Here is a 27,066-nt window from a genome sequence, read left to right as displayed (position 1 = left end):
ACAGCTTTGGGTTACTGGCTACTATTGTCCTTTCATTTCATCTCGCAGAACTCCCTTGAGCATTTCTTGCAGGGAAGGTCTAAAGGTCCTGAACTCCCTCAGCTTTTGTCTATTTGAGAATGTCCTAATTTCTCCCTCACTCTTTGAGGACAGTTTTGCTAGATAGAAGAGTTCTGACTGGTAGGTTTTTTTTTTTTTTCCTTCCCCTCCTCCTTTTAGCACTTTGAATATATCAGCCCATTGGCCTCCAAAGTTTCTAATGAAAAAAATCTGCTGATATTCTTACTGAAGGGCCCTTCTATGTGATGATTTGCTTCTCTTGCTGCTTGCAAGATTCTCTCCTTTGTCCTTCTGTGTTTGATTATAATGTGTCTCAGTATGGGTCTCTGAATTCACCTTAATTAGAATTTGTTAAGCGTCTTCGATGTTTATATTCCTGTCTTTCAGCAAATTTGGGACGTTTCAGCCATTGTCTCCTTAAATATACTCTCGGCACCATTCTCTCTCTCCTCCTGCTAGAACTCTGATAATGTATATGCTGGTCCACTTGATGGTGTCCCACAGGTCACCTTTCCTCCATCATTTTTACTGTGTGTGTGTGTGTTCCTCAGACTAGCCGATTTCCATTGCCTAATCTTCAAGTTTGCTGATCCTTCTGCATGCTCAAGCCTGACTTCTAAGCTCCAGAATTTCTTTTTAGCTTCCTTTTAGATTTTCTACCTTTTATTGATATTGCCATTTTGTTCACACATCACTTTCTTGACTTTATCCACATCTTCCTTTAATTCTTTAAGAATCCTCAAGAGAAGTTGTTTCAAAGACTCTGTCTAGTGTATCTATTATTAGGCCTTTTTCCAGGGACAGTTTCTGTTGATTTATTATTTTCTTTTGAATAAACTACATTTTTCTGTTTCTTTGTATCCCTTCTGATTTTTTTGTTTAACGCTGGCCATTTGAATTTATCTAGTAACATGGTACCTCTGGAAATCAGATTCTTCCCCTTCCCCAGTGTTGCTCTGTTTATTATTATTTTTTGATTGTTGTATGCTGTCTCTGTGCCAAGGATCAGCCCTGGGTATAAACTTAAGGTCTTCTCAGGTCTTTTCTGAGCCTTTCCTAGATATGCAGAGTTACTTTCTGATTTTCGCAGTATATGTAGTTATTTTTGAGTGTCCTAGTCTTTAATGTCTGGCTCCTTAAATGGGAAAAAGTAAAATTTAAAGTGGCGTGGCAAAAGGATGTCAGTCCTTTAAATTCCCTGGAAATGACTTCAGCCAGAGGGGAAAGGACTTGCAACTAACGGGGGCAGTACAACAATGACTGCCTGCCTCTTCATCTGTACCTGTGATCAGGAGTAATCAGCAGAACAGAGATCCTCAATATTTTGAGGACAGGGTCCTTTTTGCCCACCCTGTCTCCCATAAGCTGTGAGTAAACTGCTTCAGGAACATGTACCTAGCAGCCTGCCATGTGGCTGGAGGGCAGGGGATCAGTAACTGCTACTGTGCTAAGAGCTAAAATTGACCAAATTTAACTGCCAAGTCTTTCCCTGAAAATTGCAAGCCTTCAAAAGACTGCAGAATTCCGTAACAGTTACATCAGACAGATTCTACAAGTGTTGCCCAGGAGGGTAGACAGATTCCTGGTGCCTCTACTCTGCCATGTTCCCCAAACTTGCACTATTCTTATAATACAGGAATAAGAGCTTGAAGTTGAGAGGAAGCATAGTCATAGAAACAGAAGGATGAAAGCAAGATATTACAAAGGAAGAACAGCAGTGTCTTGATCTTGGTTCACTTCCTTGACCACCACCATTGAAAAACACTGAATAACAATTTTCAGTATAGATGAGAACAGTCTTGCTAATGTTGAGGGCAATAAATGAAAATATTACAGCATTGAGATAAATCTTGAGAATGTTTCTGGATTACAACTAATTAGAGTATTATATCATCTTGTCTACCACTACAACTGCAGTTTCATAAACAATGATCATTAACACTTAACTCTTTATCTGGAAGGTTTTATCAAAGATTTCTAGATCAAAATTTCTAGATAGGTGCCATCAATCCAAAGACAGCTGCTGAAAAATCAGGATCAGAGCAAGATATTAGCAGCTGATGCTCCCCTCACTTTTAGAATATTCTTTAACTTATTTTAAGAACAATTAACAAATTCAAGTAATAATAAATGAAAGGTTTAGGAATAAGGATATAACTAGAAAGTTTTATCTCCTATGCGGGCTATAAAGGTCAAGTATAGTTAAACCTGCCATTGTGCAACTATCAGTGCAAAAATGGAAAATAAAGGTGGGAGAGTCCCTACAAATGCATGTGTACACTCAAGAGAAAGAAAAAGTGTATTCTGAAAGTCTAACTGCAAAAAATGTGAACTCCTTGGACTCTGTGGCTGAACAGAAAACAGATATCCCAGAGCTACCAGTAACAGGTCAGAGTTCTCACAACTCCCCTGGCATCAGGTGTGTCTAACCTTCTCCATCAAGACCTGGGTTTGCTTAAGCTGCAGCCATATTAACAAATTTGTTGTTTTACATTCAACATCCATCCACCTATTACCATGCCAAGAAGGTTAAGGAAACAAAACTTCAATAATTATCACATTTACTAATGAAGAAAGAGGCCTACTCTATAAATGAACTATTCTCTGGTCAAGAACTGCCAAGCCCCAGTGATATCAGATGAAAGAAGATTGGGTATACTAAAATAAACTGCACAGGGCTTTTTAATTTAAAAATCAACAAACAAACAATCTACAGGCTTTCTCCCCCTCCTCCCCCTGAGGTCAGCACAAAGTTTATTAGTCACTTCTGCTCAGAAGGGCCCCTTTCTGAAAAGGACTATTTCTCTAATGTTCCAGGCAGGAAAAAGTCACATCTACAGAGGGCCCCACTTTCATTGCATCTCAAGTTACACTAAAAGCACACCTTCAGAGGAATGGCAGCTACTTCCTGGGGTTCCCAGGGAATGGCTCTAGAATAGGCTCTAGTTGTAGTTTTGGTTCCAGGTTTGGTTCTGGCATTCTTTGTGATACTCTGCCTAGTGTGGGCTCCAGTGCTGGGCCCAGATCCAGCCCTGCCCAAGTAGTGGCTCTAACTCCAGGCCTGGCTTTGGCCCTCATGCCAGCCTGGGCTCCAGCTCTGATGACTCCAGTTCTGGCTCCAGTAGTTTTCTTCAGCTCATCCACCTGTCTGTTAGAAATGACAATGAGCCTATGTTTCAGGCATCTCCTCTGTTCCTGAAGATCAACTTTTTCCTGGTAGTAGCAGCCAAAAGCCCCATCCCTGGGGATTCCAGGCCAGAGGAAGTATAGCAGGTTCTCAGGTAAGTATTCCTCAGTAAGCAGCTGGTAGTGGTGGATGACTTCAGCACCTTCTTGGTGCAGGGCTGCACAGGGGAGATGAGCACCATTATCCACCCAGAAGCAGCTAATGTTCCCTCTTCCAATGACTCACTGAAGAGTAGTAGAAAGGTACCAGAGATGGTCTTCAGCAGCTGGCGTTTCTGACTCCAGCTCATATAGCCCATGATGCGGTATGATATAGCCCATGATGTGGCCATCATGCCAGAGATCCTTCAGGTGGTCATGTTCCAGGTCCAGAATTTTATAGGGCCATGTCCAGAATGGTGGCTTATCTCGAGGGCTCTCTTGCTTACTGAAGTCAGCCCAGGACAACAATGCACCCTCAATTTTAGAGTTCTGCCCAAAAAGCTTGTCCCTCAACATGCTCAGCTGCACCAGGTCGAGGCCTTGGCCAAAGTAGGAGAAATGCCAATTTAGAACAGAACCTAGCAAGCTCCAGGATTCTGGGGTTTTGTTTTTTTGTGGGGAGGGCAGAGGATGGGGGACTGGCAAAGAACTGCTGAATCTGGGGATGTGAGCCCAGTAGACTGCACCACAGAACCAAGGATCAGGCAATAAAGAGTAGGTTCATGTTAGAAATAAGCACCATAGAGAGGGTGTTTGTTTTCAGCTCCTGCTTCAGATCCTGGTAGGAATATCTGACCATGAAGCTGATAATGTACAGTTCTTGTCATGTCCAGCAGTCCTCTATTGTTGCCCTTTCCAGAACCATCTGAACACTGCTCCACCAGAGTCAGATAGCCCAAGTTCCAAATTAAACCCTGAATCTGTCTCTTCTTGGGGGTCACATTTTTTCTGGTTTGAAGTCAGAATGTTGAACTTTTAGAAACTTTGCACAGTTGGCCCTCCACATCCATGAGTTCCACACCTGCAGATTCAACCAACTGTGCATCAAAAGTATGTGGGGGAAAAATTTCCAGAAAGTTCCAAACAGCAAAAATTGAATTTTTCTTGTGCCAGCAACTATTTACATAGTATTAACATCTTACTTACATTGTATTACGTATCATAAGTACTCCAGAGGTGATTTAAACTATATGGGAGGATATGTAAAGGTTATATACAAATACTACACCATATTACATAACGGACTTGAGCATCTGAGTATTTTGGTATCCTAAGGGGTTCTTGGAACCAATCCCCATGGATACTGAAGGACACTTCAATTAAGGAAGATTACAGTCAGTGGCAACTTCTGCAGTCAGTAACCCAATGCCTTCCTGGAATCTCAGCAGCCTTATTTGGACGGTGAAATTCCTCTCAGTGTTGAGGATAAGGGGTCAGCGGGGAGTTTGGGACATGAAGGGCTGGGTTTCTATCACAAGGGCTTTGTGGAACAGACCTGACAGCAACCCTGTGTATGGGGCCTTCCAGAGGTCCACCCTTTGGTCAGAAAGGTTGTCCTAATAGCTAACCAGGTGACTCGATCCCTTCAGCTCCTTCAGCAGATGATGCAAGTGAAACAACTGCTTTGCTCCAGTTGTTTCAACCCATGGTCCAGGGAGCTCCAATTCAGGTGCTGTGTTCCTGGACTTTCCATGCCTCTAACTTTGGCAGCAGTACCTCAGCTGGCGTAGTTAACTGGCCTAGCAAAGCTGTGGAGGGATCCAGCACCTCTTTTGTCCTTTTGTCTAGTTCATTGAGAGTTTCCTGCAAAAGCTGTGGTTTGTTGGGGGTCCAAAGAGGGTGTCTTCACTGGGGTCTGGATCTTATTATCTGAAGCAGAAGACATCCTGCTGGTCTTTCAGCTGGTTGATGGATTTTACCAGCTTCTCCATCATAGCCCCTTAATTCCAGGGTCCAGGACTCAATCTCATGGTGCTGGCTTTCCAAAGGTGCTATGAGGTTTGCCTCTCCTTGCTCCGACTGAGCCCTCTGAGCCTGGATCAGAATTAAAGAGATCAAAGATGTCTCAGCCAATTAGGTAGGGCCTCAAGGAAAGGCCTGAACGTTCCAACAGAATCTTTGCAAGTTGTGCTGTAGCAACAAACACGCAAGGTCCTGGCTGCAGCAGCCACTCTCATTATTCATTTGGTTTAAGAAGTGGAAGAACAGTATCTTAGCCTTGGAATCATCGTTGTCCAGTAATAACATGGAGAGAAGGAGAAATCAAGATACCGGAACCACACAGGACCAAAAAGCACTGGACTCAAGTGGGACTGAGAAATTATAATAGGTAGTTAGGTCCCAACATAATCAAACTGTGATTTCCAGAAGGCAATGCTGTGTGTGTAAATTCCCGGACATAAAAATTTATAAACATATAATGTTTTCATATAAACAGTCTCACTAAATTTTTTAAGTTATAGTCATAAATAGTCCTGAAATCTATGGTGAAATTATAGATTTCTCAGGAGTAAATCCTTTCCAATTAACCCAACAGTTGGAATCCAGTGCTATGAAGCTTTTCAAAATATTAATATTTATATTTATTTGTTTAAAGTACTAAGATTCTGTCCTTGGAGATTGATTCAATTAGTTTAAATTGAGACACCTGATATCTGATGATCACTGCACTAATGGAAATGAAGAGGAACAGTGAAAAGGCATCAGGTCTCCTCAAAGCCTCTGAAATTACTAGACTTTAGAGCCAGAAGGAATCATTAATATCAGATTTAAATACTCTGTTTTACAGATAAACCAGAATTCACAACTATCTGACACAGCTGTGCCTCTGTCTGGATCTTCAGATGCTCAGCCAACTTTGCTAGCTCACAACTGCCCCAAAGGCAGTTCTTAGAGTTTTACTTCCTTGGTGGTGATGCCAACCAAATTCCTGAAAACAGACTCTTGGCTACTTTCTAAAATTTGCAACATAAAATAAATAGTTACATAGTAGAAGCATCAAAGAAAAAATTATTTTCCAGAACTTGGATAGAAAAAATATTCAGACAGTCTAGTTTCCTTGTTTATCACATTCAAAAGATAAAATCAGTATTTGTGGGTATACGAATTTTTGTTGCATTTTGAACATATAGTAAATTTTGAGACAGATGTCAATATAGTGGACATTTCCAAGTTTCTGTCATGTTACTATATACACAACTACACATTCACAATGCTCCTAAAAAGTCCCACATTCATTGAGAATAATTCATTTTAATTTTCACACTTGCCAGTCTTAAACAACTGAGATAGTTTGATACTGCAAATGACAAATTTAAGTTATAGACAGGAAGCTTGCTTTTATAGAATTTATTTTGATACAGTCTTCAATATACATTAACATTTAAAGTATCACTTTGCTGCTAAAATACAGCCACATCTTAAGTAATGTGACACAATTAACATGGCAAGAAAAAAAAATCCCTCAATAAACCTGGACTGATTGTAGTTGGCAAGTATGATTTTAATTGGAATTTTCTTGTAACTCCAGGGCATATCAAATATGAATGAAAATATTTTGATTAGTAAGCACAAAAATTTAATTATCCTTAATATTAAAACTGAAAGATAAGGCATCCACCATCCTAAACATATCATAGATGTGGCAAGCTTTCAAAACCAGCAAGCAAAATCTCTACCTATTCATTTTAATTTTGTATTTCAGTAATAAAGTCTGATCTTAAAAGATACTAAATTGAATTTAAACATACAATTGCTCACTTGATGTGCCTTTTCTTCTATTCTAAGAAATAAGGGCACCAAAAACTCTATCTCTAACTCCTCTCCATCCCATACCCTTCCCTCCCTCTCTACACCCTCTCACTCCTTACACCCATCCTCTAGAAAAAATACCAGTGGCTTTCTATTTTGAAAATATTCTGCTTAGGTGGAGCAAGATATCAGAGCAGACTTACTAGTTTTCTAGTACGTATGTGCACATGTGTAGTAACTTTTTATGTACAAATACAACATGGGAGTAAAATTTCTTAAGAGAAATAGGAAAGATTCTGAGAAATAAGTTCAGAAAAATCTTATAATGCATGAATTTTAATGTAATATCCAATTTTAGCAAACCTTACCAACTCATTAACTTAATTTAGTAATAGCTCTTAGTTTTATGCAAAAACATAAGTAGAGAACTGCAAATCACTTATCTTTTACAAATGACAGAATGCCTCTCTGGGGAAACATTTTACAAAAAAAGGGTACACCACCTTTCATGGCACTTGTCCAAACTGATAATTACTGTGTTATACTGCTCCTGAAGTCACCTCTATAAGCATGAGCATACACTAGTAATTTGTAACTATTTTTAGGTCATGGATCCTCCCTCCAGAAAAAAAACGTACATACACACACAACTTTACATAAAATTTGAGTTCACATATATCCAGAAGCCTATACATGGTTTAACAAGCTCTACTTGAGACTTTTTTGGGGGGGGGTAATTAGTTTTATTTGTTTTTATTTATTTTTTTTAATGGAAGTACTGGAGATTGAACCCAGGACATTGTGCATGCTAGGCAGACACTCTACCACTGAGCTATACCCTCCCCCTTACTTGAGACTATTTTGACTCTGGATTGTACTTTTTTCTAAATCTCTGGAGTTTACCAAATGATGTCAGGACAGGAGAACAGGATTCACACAGTGACTACTCCCATTCCGCCAAATAAATAGGGCACTCCACTACACCCTCGGTATATCAGAGCTTATATTTGATTTTCAATAGAGACATAGCTGTGTATTTTTAAAAGATGTACATTTTCCTTCAATGTGAAAAAAACTGACAAATTCCTATAGAAATTCTTCTTTCATTTCTTTCACTTATCCTCTACTGCCACCAATCTGTGGTTTAGAGAAGGTTTTGCTTAAAACTTCCTTGGAATTTATAGTACGTTCACTACATGTATCCTGAGGTAATAAGCCTTAAGTACCAGAGATCTTCAAGGTCAAACAACACACAGTTATCACACAGTTTCATTTAACTGAATTCGTTTGATTCATGTTAGAGTTCTTAATTAGTGTCAGAGTGTTAAAGTATTTTACCTCTTCTAGACTAAGCAATGGCAGAGTGGGAGAATGACCTTAGGCTTAAGAGTGACAGAGATTTTGGGCCAAAATCCGGTCTATCATTTATTTGTGTAGGATACTAGTAAATTACCTAAACTCTCTGAGACTTGGTTTTCTTGCCAGTAGTAAGATAACAATGATATCTACCACACAGGACTACTGCGGAGATTAAATGAACACAGAAGACACCAAACTTTTGTTCAACCATCTTTCCACCTAAGTCTAGGTGGCTTATTTGACTGAGCCACAATATCAAGTAATAATCATAACCTGTCCCCTCAAATACTTGTAGGTAGGCCTACTCACTGTCCTGGGCATACAGCAGCCCATCTAGCTACTACCATTTCTTTTTTGGCCTTCAGTTGGTGCACAAATAGTGTCTCAATCTAAATAAAGGCATTTCAAAGCCCCAAACTTAAAAACAAAACATCCAGTCCTTAAGCATCACTGCTGCATGACTACCTTACTCCCTACTCTCATCATTTGAATTCATTATCTCAAAGTAACTTATTAATATAGAAAACTAGCATATCTACAGTCAATAATCAATCTGACCGATATACTTTCAAACTCTTAATAATGGAGGGCAGCAATTGGCATATACCTTCTAACTTACTCATTTAAGTGAGCTAGGAAGAAGACTTATTGCAGAAAATTCGCTATCTGACATTAATGTGTATCAGGGGACCATGTCAAGGTTCAGTGAGGATTAGCAGCTACGGTACTCTTAATATCTGCACTCTGACTTCATTAGAAATGAGAAAACTACATTTTAAATTTAATGTCAATCTATAAGGTTCCAAGTTTTGCCTTCTTGCCATTTTTCTAAAATTGCTACTTACTACACAAGAATGCCAAGAAAAGAGGAAGAGGAACCATTCTTTTTCTTTTTTCCCTAGAAAGTTTAATTCTCAACTTATCCTGAATAAGAAAAATGTTCTCTCTTGGACAAGACCACAGAAGAGTTATGCTGGTCATCATCCTAACTTGGCAGGTCTTCCCTGTGGGAAGAAGAAAACTTATCTACAAATTCATCCCTACTACTGTACCCTGTATAGTGGCAATGTAAAAATGGAGACCAAAGCAGACCTTCAATATTACTGACAATCAAATGACTCTCTTGCAGGGGTTGGAAAGAAAGCAAGCTATAGGAGCTTGCAAACAAACAAACAAATTCTCTGTATCTTGGGCCATCCATTGCCTTTAATAAATTTTAGGAACTTGTGTTAAATAAACAAAAAAATAACCGTTCTCCCTCCCCAATCATGTACTTATGCCAAACATGGTAACCATGTGAAAATTTATTTTAGTTCCAGCTGAAGTTCAGTAGTGCTGGCTTTAGGCAAAGTTATTAAATGAGTATAATGCCCTTCTTCTTCTTTTTTTCCTCTATAACTTGTGGCTGCTATGACACTCCTCTCCTATTACTGAAACAGTTATAAATGTGCTCTACCTATACTTTATATGAAGGCAAAGTCAATAAAATACTAGTAAATCCATTAAAACCTGATCACAAAAAATAAGTTAAAGAAAGCTAATAACTTGTTAGAATGCTGAAAATTCCGATTTTCACTTCCAATCTAAAGAAATTAAGCTCAGTAAGTTAAAAATAACCAGGTATTTTTGCATTGTGACTAAAAATTTATCTCAAATAAATGGTCAAAATCATATGAAAGAGCGACTAAAACACTGGAGATATCTGTAAAAGTAATGAGACAAGGATGCCTGCCTGCTAGCACTACTTTCTAATACTGTTCTTTAATTTTTAGCCTAGGGATTCTCAAACAGAAAGAGGGAGACCCAATATAAAAAAGGGAAGAAACAAAAGGAAAATCTTTCCTGAGAGACACAAAAGACTTAAATAGAGAGAAATACCACGCTAATGGTTGAGAGGATTCAGTGTTATAATGTAGAGTATGAATTCTTCCCAAATTGATCTATAAATTCGAGTACTTTGAAACAAATAGACTTGGTCAACTAATTGGGGAAAGCTGGATCTAAATACTGCACACAAAACACTTGTATACATCAATAAAACATGGCAAAGAGATGTGAATTCACATTGTATCAGAAGTCTACTATATTAATCAAACATAAAAATGAGAGGTTTTTTATCAAGTTGGCAAATGTGCAGGAAAAAACACTCAATTCAAGGAAATACGTACTCATAATCATTGACTCAGCGGTTCTAAGAGCATCAAAACTATAACCAAGATGTTTGTATGAAAAAAGTGTTCATCACAGTGTTACAAATAATAGCACCAAAATGATAATAACATAATCACTAGCAGGAGACTGTTTAATAAATTTGAAATTCTCACATATAAGGAATACTACACAGTCAAAAAATTATGTTTTCATAACATGGGAAAATATTCATAATCATTGGAGTATTAAGTTTTAAAATGTAACAAACCAATGTATTTTGTGTATATACACTCACAGGAAGGAAAAGGACCACAAGGAAATATACACTGCAAGGAAGATACATCAAATCATTTTCAGTAAAAACGTCTGAGTATTGACATCACATACAATATTTACTTTCTTTTATATGCTTTTATATATTTTTCAGATTTCCTTCAATAGAAACATATTACTTCTATATTCTGGAAAAAACAAATACTATCTCAAAGAGATCATCTAAATTTTACATTTCTGCTCTGAATTCTCTAGGGGCTATAACCCCAGAATATGATTTTAAATAGAATGACAATGGTAATTTTTAATGGTAATAAAGATGTGCATTTAAAAGCATCTGAAATAAATTTTTACTACAATAACCCCATTCTTATACAATGCACTACAGAGTTAAGCAATTGGTGAGGTAAGTAATAGCATAGGTTCATAATCAAATAAATATACAAGGGTAGGTACAGAAAGATCAATGAAAAGGGTCAAAGCTTACCAACCCAAAAAGGTTTCTTCTGGACTTAGCTTTTATTCTTAGCTTTGATAAAACAAATTTCACATAGTTTACTATATAGTAATTTTATGTTTTGCTCTGTGTCCTCTTATGTATTTATATACACGTGTGTGTGTGCGTGTGTGTGTGTGTGTGTATAAACAAGAAGTATTTAAACTTGAATAGCCTTATAAGTAATCTTTACTATCAAAGTGAATAAACTTTACAAGGACTTCAAGAATTTAAATACAACACGTTTTTGAAGAAATTGACTCTGACAACAATCCATGTAGTTATTATTAGCTGTGTTTGAAAATGGCCCTTATGTTATTTTAGTGCTAAATAGGCATTACAACATGTAATACCCAGACATTTAAAACATCACTTAAAGAAATTTAACTCTGGAATAATTTTTTAAAAATAAAACCAATCTAATTATGGCTATTTACTTTAAATGAATTACCTTTACAAAAGTTAAACTTACCAAACTTAGAAAAAAAAAATCCTAACACATCAAACTTAAGGACCATTCAGAATAAAGTATAATCCCCAAATTATCATTTTTATTAGTCATACCATTTTTTGACAGGCCATAACCAAATACAGTCCCAAATGTGAAGATCACCATATCAGAATGAGACTCAATACATAAGATTGTAAGTTTGTTTAAACATCAAGAGCATATAGGTCTACATAGAAACAAGCTGTCTCCTAAGATGAGTAAGATCTGAATATGGGATACTGTTCTCGCTCAGAGGATATAAGAATTCAGTGATTCCTGAGACTAAACAACCATGGATAACTGTATGCCCAACACAAAATGCTTCAGATAACTCCCACTTTCCCTTTTACAGTATTTTCCCCCTCATTATATCAGAAGAGAAACCTTAATGAGGTAACAAGAGCCTTTTAACAACCCACATCCCCTTAATTTCCATTTTATCAAGGAGAGTGTTCCCACGGCTCAGGGTAGTCTGCAAATCAATGCCAAGGGGAAGCATCAAGAGGCTCATCTGAAGTATTACCAGGGAGCAGCAGGCAGCAAATATTCAAACCCAGAAATTGTGACTCAACATTTCCTATATAGTACAACAACTCTGCACAAAGGATAGACACTGTCAAGAAGAACTCTGCCTGAAAAAGATGTAGAATGAAGAGAAGATTGACAGACATGAAGATAAGGTATCTGATTATACTAATATCGGTACTTACGTATCATACCTCTGCAGTGGTGTTACTTTGTTCTTATTCTTATCAACTGAACCCGTAGACAGTTGAAGAAAATTGGGGTTTAATTTATATAATTCTTGAAGTAGCTTCTGTTCATATTCTTGGTGTTTACCCGCCTAATGGAAGAAGAAATTAAAACTGCAGTGGGATTCGCAAAGTGGCTGGTATAAAATACTGACGTACTTTCTGAATTATTAAAGACTAAGGGTTTTTCATGGTGTCAGAGGAACCTGTAAGGAAGACATCATACAACTTCCAAACCAATGAAAGTTCTTCCAACAAAACTACATGAGACATACTTCATTAATTAAGGCATTTCATCAACCACTTTACGTGGAGAAAAGCATATTAACAGACAACTTCTTTGCTAGCTCAAAAAACTAGAGGGTCCCTTTTAAACCTACTTTCCCATCTTTCATGTAAGAATTAAGTCTTCTAATAGGTCATTACAGAATTTTCTGAAGATCATTGAAAATCAATGTCTGTTTTTAAGAGATTAGCACTGTAAGTAATACACAGATGAAGAGTTTTATTATATTTTACATTATCTTAACACTAAGTAACAATTACATTAATTTGTTTCTACATAAAAATGAATGTATTTTAAACTCTAGCCCAGAGGTTGGCAATTTACAGCCAGCCACTTTGCTTTTATAAATAAAGTTTTACTGAAACAGTCAAGCTCAGTCATTTACATGTTATCTATAGCTGCTTTCATGCTACAATAGCAAAGCTGAGTAGTTGCTGCAGAGATCAGGTGCCCAGAAAGCCTAAAACATTGGCAAACTTTTTCTGCGAAGGGCCAGTTAGTAAATCTCTGCTCTATACACAAAAAACACAGCTCTGTATTTACTGGAGTTGATAGCTGTCTGTCAGAAAGCAGTGTCAGAAATGTTACAGAACAAATCCATCAAAGACTGACAGTGAAGTCACATACGAAAATGGTCAAATACAAAAACAAACTACAATGAAATTACTTCAAGTAAACTGTTTGCTTGTATTTCGTGACTACAATGCCATTTTTACTTACCTTTCAATGTTGTTAATTACTATAAAACTGTGGTCTAAATAGACGTTATGGGAAAACCAAAAGCAAAACAGATCAAAACAAAAACAAAACAGTAAAAACAAGCAAGGGCAATATCATCTAATCAAACACAATTATATCATATACATTGCACAATGCATCGTTCCCTGTTCTGAGAGGGCTCTTGCCTATTCAATTGAATCTGTAAATATTTCATATGGTACTAAATTTTGAGTTATGTAGTAACAAGGAAAGATCTTCCGGTTTTTGCCATGATATAATTTGTTCAAATTTCCTTCCTACATTGAGGAAGTGCTTTAACAAAGAAACCTCTTTTCAAAGTAATTTTAAACTCATATAAAAAAGAGTGAGATGAATTCAGGACAATAATATGAAATGAATTTTAAATTATTAAGAGAAAATACTGCTAGATGTGGGTTTTATATCTTAAAGACATGGTAAGTCTTGAAAATTCTTTCTGCAATCAGTACTTGAGGAGACACTACGGCTTTGGCTTTGGTTAGCCACAAAGAGCTCAATCTGGTATTCAAATGATTCAACAGGGGCAGTTTACAGACAGGTTAAATCTCATTACAAGTAAGTTCTAAGAGACCATCCATTTTCTTTTTCTGTTCAATAATACTTAAAGTGAGATCAACTGCAGCTCAGAAATTCTTTGACAGAGATTTTCATTGTAATAGTACCCATGAGTGAAGCATAGTCCCCACTAGTCAAAATTCAGCTTGAAATGATTCAACCTTAAATTTCATCCAAGAAAGTTTCACCCAAAAGAAGAAAAAAATCAAGAAGCACTTAGGGAATAAGCAAGAAAAAAGTCACCTGTCCCAATTAATTATCAGAGAGAACTTATTTAACACTGTTTTGGGATCATAAAGAAAATACACACTGTCAAGAAATCACAATGTATTTATTATAATGGGATTTAATCTGCAGTAACTCCAAGTCAAAAAAAGTAGTATTTCATTTTATTTAACAATTGGCTCTGAAAGGAGCCCCTCCTAGACTCTCTCTAGTTTGACCTAGAGAACGAAAGGTAGCAATCAGTCAATGCCCCCCACCTTCTAAATGAGAAGTGTTCCTGCAAAAGTCCACAGCAACAATCTGAAGTCCTCATCTATAATAGGGAAGTGCAGCATTGTGCTTTGGTATAATCCTCATTTAGTATGCTGTATGGTCAACATTTTTACTTGTAAAGGCATGTTTATACTATAAATTGAAAGGAGACAGGAGAACAGGAAATGTAAAAAAATAACAGAGGATAATAAGCCTTCAATTCACCCTTTACAGGATACTGACTTAGTGAACACTTTCATGGGGAGAATCATTTAATAAAAATGTTAGCTTATCTGCAACATTTGATACAGTATTATTTTCTAGCATGTTCTGTAAAGAGTAGAGACTGGGCGGGGTGGGGATGGGACCTCATAATTACGACATCCCACTTAGCTTTCATTTTGCTGACATTCCCCCCAAAGTAGCATTTACCAAAATACTTTCCTTGGTCAATTAAGTTCTGGTTCTACATCCCCCTCCGGGATATGTATTAGCATATTAAAGACTCTGAGAAGTACAGCTGGAAAAAAAGAAAAACCCTATTTTCTTCATTAATCTAGCATTTTCAAACTTAGTGGAACACAGATCCATTTTTATTATAATAATATCCTGCAGAACTGACATTTCATGGAACACTGTTTGGAAAATGCTACTTTAAAGTAATACCAGTTAAAAAATAATAATAAAATCCCTAGATCTCAATTTTCACCTATAAAGAAAAATACTTCCTTTTCTACAAAGTTGATAATCCACATTACTTTACTACCTGCATTTCCTCTTTTGTGAAGCTGGCCGCCTCGTCCCCCAATTCATGTAGGTACATGCAGTCAGGCTTTGGACACTGCATATTCTTTAAGAAGTAACTGCAATATTTTGTTGTACCTAGAGATGCCTGCAGGAAGAGGAGAGGAGGGGAGGGGAAAAAAGACCCAAAATGTGAGCTGGCACCACAATGATACTTTCCATGTTTAGTGTTTTCATTTCGCCTAAAATGAGGCACAGACACAACAAAATAAGAAATGTGCCTAGTAATACTAGAGAACTTAACTATTATTAGCAAGATTTATTTAAAATGAGGATCATTTGAAAGAACTAAAAAAAAAAAAACTCAGCCTATGGTTTCCAGAACTTGAGCACCCAAATCATTTCCCTAGAGACTGGAAGAGTAGACAGCAAAGCCTGTTCTATGATGTAAGTGGTTAGGCACAAAAGAAGGCAAATTCCTTACTCTAATTATGCCGTCCTTCTTCCATTTACTTAAAGCATTGCTTGGTGGGACACTCAAACCTAAACTGATCAATGCCCAGATATTTAAGGACAACAAATCAGAACCATTATCCATTTCTGACAGGAATAATAAATCCATTTTCACAAAATATATATAAATATAGGAGATTTTTAAAAGCTTATCTCCTAATAATAAATGTGTTTATTTCTATCTGGCAAAACAGACCTCTACATAGGTCAGTTATAAACAAGGTAGCTGATGTCTAAGACGCAACCTTCAAATAAAATTTCCTTCATGTAATACATAAATGCTAGGCTCTCCTCTACTTCTACAGTTCATCCTTTCCCCTTTGAAAAAAAAAAAAAAAAAAGTCAAGAGGACCATTATTACCTTAAGTGTTCTGCCATCTACCACCACATTGTTGACACACTGTATGGCTCTGAGAGCATCTTCTGACCGGATATAGGTTACATAAGCACTGGCACTTGGACCCTAAAGTGAAAACCCACTGTTATTAGTAACAAATCCAACAAAAACTTAAAAAACTTCTTGCAACCTACCTAGGGAATTCTAAAGGTCTTTACTACTACTACCATTAATAGTAATGACAATGATTATAAGTAGTAGTATCTTTGATTAAACCATACACTAGCTCATCTTAAAATAATCATTCTTAATGAATTTCATCTGATCTTAAGTAGACTAAAATATATGAATAAAATATCATCTTTGGCTTGGCACTTATTTTTTTAAAAATGTCATCTGACAGTCTCCTCAAGGTTACAAAAAATAAATACTGAAAGTTAGATTTAAAAAAATAAGATTTGAAGACATTGTATCAAACTATGTTCTCCCAAAAAGAAATGCAATCTGTAAGAGTATTCTATCTGCTAATACCAGCATGGCAAAGACGCTCTATTAAGTTTACAATATCTGAAAATATTAATTAGAAATCATTATCTAATTTGACAGGCTGATAATAGACTCAACCTCCCGACCCCTTCAAACTACCACTAAATGTCTGTTTTACTATTTCCCTCTTATTACTATTAATTCACTGTGAAGTCCTGAAAGGGTCAAATAAGCACTAAAAATTCCCCACCCCACCAACAGAGGTCACTACACTGCTTAAATCCTTGGCCCTCAAGCTTTCTAATCACAGCAGATTTTCCTTCTGAACAGCCCAGGTCAAGCCCAGACCACAGGGAGCAAAGGCAAAAATCCCTATAATTTAGTTACCTGTGAGCCTGCATACGATGTGCTATTATTGATGACAACTTTATGTATTTTACCAAACTTCCCAAAATATTCTGGTCGTTTTAAAACCTATAAAAGAAGAAGAAATAAGGTATAAACTGTCCCCATTTTCATCAACTTTATCCTTATAATGGGGACACACACCACCCCTCTCCAGTGAAAAGAAAATAATTTTTAAAATTTCCAAATAAATGTGACTACATCCTAATTACAATCTGTGTGGTTAGCCTACAGGAAATCATCACAAAATCTAAAACGTGTTTTTTACTGACTTGCTGAGTAGAAACTGGGACTTACTAAGTCTGGTATTATCTACTATGTTCTAATACCTACACCAATAATCTATGGGAGCTTACCTTCACAGTATCCTTAAACACAAAACAGATCAAATATTCTAACCATATTTTCATTAATAGGCGATCCTTATAAGAAAGTGATTCTCAAAACAATGACCAATATTATATATTAAACAGAAATAGAAACTCACGAACAGACACAAGACAACCTTTACTCATAAATGCATTGTATGTAGTATTTTATATACTATATTGAATATTGTTTATAAGTGACAAATTCCAAACAAGGTAACAAAATGTTCTTCAACCTTCCATGCTTTATGATTTATTATTCTGTGTGTGTTTCCTTATGTCAATAAATTTTACCATTTCTCAACTGTCTCGTTTTTTTCTCTTTTCCTGATAACTTATTAACGGAGGTGACAGATTAAAAAAAAACTGGGGAAACAAATTTATACATTTTTTTCTCTATTACCTGGTTACTTTTTCATGGTTATTTCCCCTCATACTTGTCTCCTTTACTTTGTGATCACTATAGGCATTCATTTAGCTTCCCTTACAAACTTACCTAACCTTGGCTAATTTAACCAGTATGTAATCTGATAGAAAAATCTCTCATATGATTTGCAACTATTTCAAAATCAAACTTTTGTTCTTTTCCTAGAATAAAGTAAAGACCCGCTCTTCCTACTATTTCTCCAAACAGCAAACTCTCTCTCAATGAAAGCTTTCTGCATATACCTGTTCAAGTGCATGCAAAGTATTCTTTCCAAACACACTTATTTGATAATACTCTCACATTTTTACAACTTAGCTAATATGTTCTGCATCTGACAGAACCAGAGCTTTGTGAAACAGTCTATGGTTGGGGTGTCATTAATTCTTAACAGTTTTCAACTTAATTAATATAATTACTCTTATTTGATTTTAGGTTTTTATAAGTATAGGGTTGTTATGTTTTCTATAGCCAATTCTACTGGATTAGAAGGTAAAGTGATTACACTGGTTTTCAATCTTTTTCCCACCCAAATCTCCTGAGGGATATGAGGGTAAGAAAGGCAAGGGCACAATGACTCTTGGGTTGTTCAGAGAAAAGTCTTGGGACTCAGGGGTAAGGAAGAGTATATTTTGAAAAGTTTTCTGGTTAGTGGAGTACAGAACTGCATTCAATATTCCAGCTGGATGCATACCAACCCAGCAAAAGGCCTCAGTCAAAATACTTACTTCAAAGGATTCAGGCTGGTCACAAGTTGTACTGCATCAGCACGTCATACCATATCTGAGTTTATGGCAGTAGTTCTCAATGAAGGCAGCATTCAAGGGAGCATTTTGGAAATCTATGGGAGCTTTTACTAGGGGAGCTTGTCAAAGTGATTGGAAGACACTACTGGTGTTCAGTGGATGGAAGCAAGGAATGACTTACAACACTCAGGCTAGCCCTGTACAATAAAAATTGTCCTACACAACTTCTGAATGTTCTACAGGACATTCATGTAGCTGAGAAGCCTGTTTATAATTAAGTGAACCTAGAAAAAATAATTCCACACTATATGTAAATGTAAAGTAGTTCCCCACAGTTTTGACATGTTGAATTTACAGGAAAACAAATAGTATGTAATTAAGGGACAACTACAAGTGCTTTGTTTGGAATTTTACTAAGAGCTGCTTCAGAAAAATCACATCATTGGCATTTCATGGCACCTGAGTTGCCAAAACATGCACCTGTAACAATCTGCATCTGTAGTTGTCATATTCACACTGATTCTAGAGATGTCAGAATCTATTTTATTATATACTGAAAAAAAAGTACTTGGCAAACATATATGCATATAAATCATTTGAGGATCTAGTTAAAATACATACTCTCAAACCCTGAAGGTCTGTATAGTAAGCTCCTGGATGATACTAATGCTACCAATGGAGACAGATTACATTATCAAGAAGTCATTTCACGAAATTCAAAGGGTGTTATAAAATATCAGTTTTTAAATGTGGGTACTGGGTCTGAAAAGGTTGGAGACTGGCTTATGAAAATAAGTTCTGGCCAATATATGGGTATAACACTTGCAAAGCAACGTAAGATTTGTATGTAAATTACACTGAGCAGCCAGAATAATATTTTCAAAGCACAAATTAGATTGCCATGTCATTCTGTTCTTAAGAACAATCAATAGGTTCCCATTGCCTTTAGGATAAAGTACAAACTCCTTAGCATGGTTAGAAAGCCCTTCATCATCTGTTAACACTTACCTCGCCAGCCTCATCTCTCACCATTTCACTCTAATCTTCCAGCCAAACAGATCATTTGCACATCAAGCTCTTTCTCATCCAGAAGCACCTGTATAATTCCTTTGCCAAAAGCACTTTACCTCAAAGATAGCAGGGAAGTACATACCTTCCTCTCAAGTACAGGTGCTATCTCTTGTGCCTCTATAGCATGCAGCACTCCTCATAGTGTACTGTTACTTTTGAAAGTAAGCAGGGTCTACCTATTTATTGGTTTATGTTCAATGTCTTACACAGTGCCTGGCACACTGTAGGTACTCAATAAATGCTTTTGAAAAATAAAACTGTCTTAGAATTGAACAACATGGATATAAAACATTGGTGGGCCTTAATGTATTAGCAAATAGCCCGATAAGAAATTGCCTGCCTAGACAAGGGAAATTTAAATAATTTGAACATTCTATATTAAGGTGAATACTCCAGATTCTATCTAAACATTAACAGTCAACTAGCAAAACAGTACTCTAATAAATAATGAGTATGGCAGTAGGCAGAATACTCTGCATATCACCACATTACCCATATATTCAATGTCCTGTATTTACCTCACAGTGAGCCAGCTTTAGTACTAACAGTACATAACAGGCCACGTGACAGAATTATAACTGCCCAATGGCATACCTAATGTGTAAACGATCTTCCTATATATTTTCTGGTAACACAGTTAAGTGTTTATGGACACTACAGAGAAAATCGAAAATGTGGCAAGCAGATGAACGATGAATGGATAAATGGATGAGTGGAGGAACCACAGACCAGTCACCAGTGTAAAATACATTGGAATAGGAATGCTAAGACTGGAGAGTTTTCTAGTCCTGGCTCTGCTATGAAATAGCTGTGTGATCCTAGACAAGTCATTCAACTTCCCTGTGCCTCAGTTTCCTATTGGTTGTGTCTTTTAAAATCTTTCGCTTCCTCAAACAAGCTGCTCTCACATGCCATCACACACCTGGGACACTCTTGTCCTAATTCACAACCCAGCTAATCCCTAGTCATTTTTAATCATCTCTTCCTCAGGGAGGCTTTTCATGGATCTCTATACTAGCTAATTCCTGACTGTTATATGTTCTCAAAAAGCCCTGTACTTCCCTGTTTATAAATGCTTGGCACACTTACAAGTACTTAATTCTGTCTGCTTCACTAATTGTAAGTTTGTAAGGGTAGAGACTATGTCTGGCTTGCTGAGCTACTTCATTGCCAACATCAAAGTACCTAACACATTGTAAGTATTCAAAGTTAATTTACAGAATGAATGAACTGGGTATCGACAAATACAAAATTTCAGGATTTAGAAGATGATTAATTCTAATCAATACCTCTAACTACCTTCTAAGGTAGTTTTTTCTATTGAGCAATAAATGAATATATTTGACAATCGTGGTATAAAGATTTTGAGTGTACAAAAATTATTTTCAAAATAAGCTTTAAATTTTCCTAAATTTTCCTGTTTTGTTAATCAGAATTCATTCAAATATCTAATTGTTCATCATCCAAAAATAAGCAAATCACAGAGAACTTCTCTGACCCAAAAGCTACCCTAAGAATTTGAAACTTCGATTTTCCAATGAAGCCAACTTTAAGTTTTCCAAATTGAAAAGATTATGCAATTGAACTAAGAAAAAATTTAAGGTATTATTTAGAAGTAGTAGTTTATTAAAACACTACTCTCTGATTTTCCTAAGCTTTCAAGAGAAATAAATGAGAGGAACCAATGTTTAAAAAAATTCATTGTCCTCTCACCAAGCAATAATGATTTCAAAAGTATAAAACTAGTAGAGTGATTTTTTAAAGGTATATTTAGACTCATGATAAAGTGCTCTCTCTCAATAGTCACCCCGTAGGTTAATTTCTTTCTCTGTAATATAGTTCTTCAGATTAACCTTACTGGAGTCATGTTATTTGAAGTGAAAATAAGAAATCTCTGTACATAAGTAAAAATGAATCACAGACTCTAAAGAAGGGGTAGGATACCTATAATCCAAACATCAAATTGAGACTATGGCTTCATTTTATCTAGCCTTTGGGTGCTGCTCCGTATGCCTCCAGTAATACTGCTGACCCAACCCAGGATGTATTAACAAAATCAAGTATATCCATATTCAAGAGTTGTTAAATTAAAATAAGAGTTCCATTCATTTACTAGAGTAGCAGTTTCAGAAATGCAGAAGTAGATTTTAATCAATAAGATTAGTAGGAATAAATAGAGGTAAGTAAAAAAAAAAAACTTGCAGAGGTAAGAAGTGTCCTCTGGTTGAAAAAAAGGCAATGCTGAAAGGGGTAGATAGAAGAATTGGTACAAAGTTGTGGTGTTCAAGGGTGAAGTGGGATTCTGCCCATCTGGAGAGTTAAGTACCAGATTCAGTAAAAGGGCTGCTGAGGTTCAGTCATAGGCCTAAAATGAGCTCTCTCCTTAATATCTCTTATTAAAGAAGTCTTCTCCCATATGAACTCTAGATCCATCCCTTTGGCTTTGGAAAGAACCTGGTTTCTAGAAGATCATGTAGCCCACTAATGCCAGCATCCCCGGACTTAGGTAATTCTTGAGCTGCCTCCACGTTTATTACCAATGATAGAGACGTCTTAGAATGGTCTCCCTGATTTTCTTCTCTCCTGATCTTGAAGCCCTTCACAGCCTCAATACATAGCAAACTGATCAGCAATAAATTTTTTTTATTCTTTCTGAATTGATATTTTTAAGCTCCTCAAATTTCCTCCTCCTGGGGCCTTTAGCCCACTTAGGCAAGTCCAAAGATTCCTACCTCCCTAAGCATATTCAGTATAATCCTCTCTCTGATTGGTACCATCATGAGGTACCATTACTTCAAACCCTTCTCAAACAGCACTTTTGGCAGATCCCTCAAATCCACACTCTCCTACTGAAGTAAACATTCTGGTTGTCTATCAGTTTCTACCTGCCTTCCCACCAATCTTATCAGCACCTCCTGGTATATCAGAAACTAAAATTAGAGATGTTCATCCAAAGACATCAGGGAGTTAAGAGTTCAACATTATTCTAATAAAGCTGGTGGAGGAAGGAGAAAAAAGAATTAAGTAATAAACAAAAGGGTTAAGATATCCCCTGCTTCCAAACAGATGACAAAGAACCTGGTCCATTATTTCCTTTCATCACATTCTCCCTCTTTCCCCAAAACTGGCTTAAAATGAATGAGTAAAGAATAATGATACAGGATAGCAGCACTTCTATCGTTCTATAACTAAGAATTACTACTAATTATAAAAAACAAAACAAAACAAAACAAAGTAGATCTCTAGTGAGTTCATGAAACTGCATCTCCACTGTTGGTTCTTATATGGCTACAGAAGAGAGGAAAGAAACATAGTCATGTCAAATTAGCCTTAACAGCAAAATAGAACCATTATCCAACTTTCACAGACTATTAGCACTAAAAAGGACTTTAGAGATCTAGTTCACCTGCTAGTTTTACAACTGGAGAAAATGAGCAAAGAAAGATTAAGACACTTGCCTAAGATCACAATTGATCACTGGTTTCTTAGTAATTATTAAAAAATAATTTCCCATTTTCTAAGTTTTAATATTTTCAGGTGAATCCTATAGCTGGGCAAGATGCGCTGTTATTTCCAAATAAGCTGTTATCTCCAAGTTGAGAAAGAAAAGAAAAGAGGACTTACCTCTGGGTCTGCTAGGCGCTGAGAAAGACCTACAACAAAGACGAGGTTTTTTTGTACAACACGTACACTAGCCAAATGTTTGCGATTTTCTGATATTTTCTGTTTTCTCTCATTTTGTTTCTGTTTTTTCTCATTCTTTATCCTTTGCAGTTCTTCCTGGGAGAGTGGTTTATAAACTGCTGGGTCTTCTGGATATGGCTTTAGGCATAAAATAAACATGGAAGTTATTAGCATCAAATAAACAGAAAATTGTATAAATGAACAACAGTTATCAAATTCTGGACGATGGGTACGCAGTTATTTGTTTCATCTCCCCTTTTCTGAATCTTCTAATTGCTTAAAACACTTTTTATTTAATAAAAGTTAAATGCTAAGTAAAATTGTTTTAAAAATAACTAGTTTTCAGAGCTTAGCACAGGTCACTTTTAGTGCTGAAACTTAAAAGATCACCAAAAGTTCTAAAATCTAAAACAACAACAACAACAACAACAACAACAAAACCATCCTGGTGTTCCTTACAATGCCTGGCACATAGTTCACAGGAAAATTAAGCTTTTAAGGTCCTGTGTAAGAGGCCAAAAGTCTAAATCTTCTCATCTAAATACAGATTTATGTATTACAATCAATAAATATTTAGTGAAAACCTACTATATGTTTGAAGATTAATGAAATGCTTGTTCTTTAATATATTCCCAGTGTAAGAAGGACACAGATGGGCAAATAAACAATAATACACAGATACTCTGGCTCAGGAGTTTGAATTTAGTCTCAGCACCTTTAGCCATGTGGCCTTAGGCAAGTCAATTAAACTCATGCATCAGTATCCTCATAAGTAAAATGAAAATAATCTTAAAGCCTAGTGTAAAGATAAAATAACACTATAAAGCAATTATTATTACAACGGGCACACAGTAATCCTTCAGTAAATACTAGCAATTACACTGATGAAATGTCTTCCTCTCTCATCATTGCAATACTGTTTTCACTGCTACTGCTAATACCAAAGCTACTGGTGGCCTGAATAAGAACTGTGGGTCACACTGCCTGGCTTCGTATCTTGGCTCATTCTTTACTAAGAGACCTGAGCTAAGTTTTGTAATCTGCCTCAGTTTTCTCTTCTGTAACATGGGAATCACAGCACTTTATTCAGAGAGTTTCTGTGAGAATTTAAAAAGACAACACACTTATAAAGTGATTAAAACTGTCCTGCACATAAACAAACAATAAGTCAGTTATTATTACAGCTGGCCCTCCATATCTGTGGTTCCACATCCTCAGATTCAACCACCTGTGGATTGAAAATATTGATGGGGGAATTCTAGAAAGTTCCAAAAACCAAAACTTGAATTTGTCATGAGCCCAACAACTGTTGACATAGCATTTCATACAACATTTAAATTGTATTAGATATATACATAATCTAGAGATGATTTAAAATATATGCGAGGACACGCATAGGTTGTATACAAATACGCCATTTCACATGAGGGACAAGCATCCATGGATTTTAGTATGGGGAAATGGAGTGGGGAGGGGGAGTTTCTGGAAACAATCCCCAGAGATACTGAGGAACAACTGTACTACTAATTAAAAAAAAACAAGTTAATAATAAATGGAAGATGGAACACACTAAATATAGTAATATCTAAAGCTGAGTATGAAGAGATCCCAGAGATAGGAAATTGTGCCTATCAGAATACCAGAAGTGGGGACTAACAGAAACAATGGCATCAGGAAAAAAACTGGAACAAGGAAAGCGAAGGCAGTGAACATAAGTCTGTAACCCTGCATGCCTTTAACATAAAGTTACTTTCATAGACAAGTAGAAAAACCAAACAGATAAAAACCCTCAAATTTGTGAGCACACTCTGATTAATGCTGAAGGCAATTAAGAAAGTTGAAATTTCCCTTTATAGCCCTCAACTTCTACTAGTAATAGGATAAAGTCTACAAAAACTCTGTTCTTAAATATTCAGGCATAACTTTTAGTGGTCCTGCAGGATGTAAGCACCCATACCACTCGATTCCCAAATTAAAAAATCTGAATCTTTTAGAAAATTGGTCCTATTTGTCATACTACAACCTACTTCTGAGTGGGAGGCATATAAAATAGTTGATTCAGTAACTTATCTGACTTTTAAATGGCCTGAGGGCTTTCTCCAGGATCAAATATAAAGTTTGTATCACACATTTTAGGGGCTCCATAAATTCTTGCCACATGAGTATCAAGCTACTCTCTAGAATTGGAAATTTAGCATAATAATTTTTTAAACTCTTATTTCAAAATGTTCTTGCATTTTAATTTAAGGAACCAAATGGTTCAAGATCTATTACAATAAATTCAATTATTCAATCAATGAGGTAACCTTCTCCCATTTACATTTTTTCTCTCTCTTCTCCATTCTCCCTTCTGTACCTGTATTATCTCATTTCAAATCTTAATCTGTCTGCCTGGATGATTTTAATCCCATGAAGTCATTTAAAGCTACAGAGGCACAAGTATAAAAATGAACTACACATAAACCAATTAAAATAGTTTTTCGTAAGGTCACTTAAATTTTTCATTTGCATATGGAAAAGCTACTTTTTACTACACAATTTCTGGGTAGTTCCTTTTGGAGTGTTTACCATTAAGTTCACTTGAAAGCTGTTGCCTCTCACTAACAACTATAGTGGCGATAATCCACTCCCTGAATGGATCAAGATTATAGACTGTTACTAGTTCCACCTCAATGTCTGGTCCACACACTGTGCTTCACCAGTCCATGGTAAGAAAAGCACAAAAATTGAGAGAAAGCATTTGGACACTCTTATAGCAACTTAACATTGCCACAATATTCAGGTATGTCATCAGTGGACTCTGCAGAATAAGATATTTATCAGTGTGGTTGTTATTGAATTTAGGGGGTAAATCATATGACACATAGGATTCTGGATCAGTCCCCAACAGACTTGGGAGTGGGGGGACACGAGTAGGATACAAATATGGTTCTGCATCAGAGACAGTTTAAGAAACATTTGTGTAACTTTTCTGAGAACATGAAGGATTTGACCAGCACTCAGGTTTTTTCTTGCTAACAATCCCTAACGTAAAATCTTGATAAAAGATGATGCAAAGTAAGGTAAAAGAAAAAAAAAAAAAAAAAAAAAAAAGCACAAATACACCAAAAAAAGATGGAGAATGATAATTACCAAAATTCGAGTTGCAGTATCATTTCTCATGAAGTGTATTATTGATGCACCATCATGTTGAGTATGTAACACTGGTTAGCCTAGTCTTTTTCTATGTTATTTCAACTTTTTTCTATGGAAATATACTTTCATCAGGCTTCAAAGTCAACTCTATTGGAATACAACTGCTACATAATGCGAAAGATATCAATACAGGAGAACAACAAATTACTATGATTTACCCTCCAAGTATCTCTTATTTCAGCAACTTAAAGGAAGTTATAAATATTAGCTTTTTAATCTTAACGTATCTGTGAAGCCACATCTCCATTGTTAGAAGAATTAAATAAATTTTCTAGACAATGCAACTTTGAAATTTAATCTAAACACAAGTGACAAATATACAAAATCTTATTAGCCTTAATAGCCTTAATATGTCTAAAGATTTCATAAAAAGTTGGGAAAGCATGCATTCTATTCTGGCTCCTCCTCCACACACACACCATCATAGATACCTACTCTAGAAACCTAATAACAGAACATGAGCTGTTACAATAAAATGAGGAAAGAAGGTAGATTAAAAATGGGAGATGAAAACACA

General features: G+C 36.2%; 1 protein-coding gene and 2 pseudogenes across 8 annotated transcripts in view; all 3 read right to left on the bottom strand.

Annotated features, from left to right (window-relative positions):
* Positions 1–27,066, bottom strand: part of CNOT4 (CCR4-NOT transcription complex subunit 4) — a 148,111-nt gene that overhangs the window by 65,326 nt on the left and 55,719 nt on the right. For 5 of the 8 annotated variants that reach the window (XR_012508076.1, XM_074366991.1, XM_010947499.3 and 2 more), the window contains exons 3-7: positions 23,295–23,492; positions 17,044–17,130; positions 16,195–16,296; positions 15,343–15,468; positions 12,458–12,591 (exon numbers count right to left, since the gene is read on the bottom strand). Coding sequence is in view for 7 of the 8 variants with exons in the window: in XM_074366991.1 (XP_074223092.1) it covers positions 12,458–12,591; positions 15,343–15,468; positions 16,195–16,296; positions 17,044–17,130; positions 23,295–23,492 (647 nt within the window). In the remaining variant the exon portion in view is untranslated. The remainder of the gene's footprint in view (positions 1–12,457; positions 12,592–15,342; positions 15,469–16,194; positions 16,297–17,043; positions 17,131–23,294; positions 23,493–27,066) is intronic. The other 3 variants (XM_010947500.3, XM_010947502.3, XM_010947504.3) reach the window with 1 other exon arrangement.
* On the bottom strand, positions 178–3,936 carry LOC141573296 (signal transducer and activator of transcription 2 pseudogene; annotated as a pseudogene).
* On the bottom strand, positions 178–12,451 carry LOC105063176 (signal transducer and activator of transcription 2 pseudogene; annotated as a pseudogene).

The sequence above is a fragment of the Camelus bactrianus genome, chromosome 7, assembly GCF_048773025.1.
Source record: "Camelus bactrianus isolate YW-2024 breed Bactrian camel chromosome 7, ASM4877302v1, whole genome shotgun sequence".
NCBI lineage: Eukaryota > Metazoa > Chordata > Mammalia > Artiodactyla > Camelidae > Camelus > Camelus bactrianus.
The sequence above is the reverse complement of the archived record's forward strand: the minus strand, read 5'-3'. Positions and strand labels throughout refer to the sequence as shown.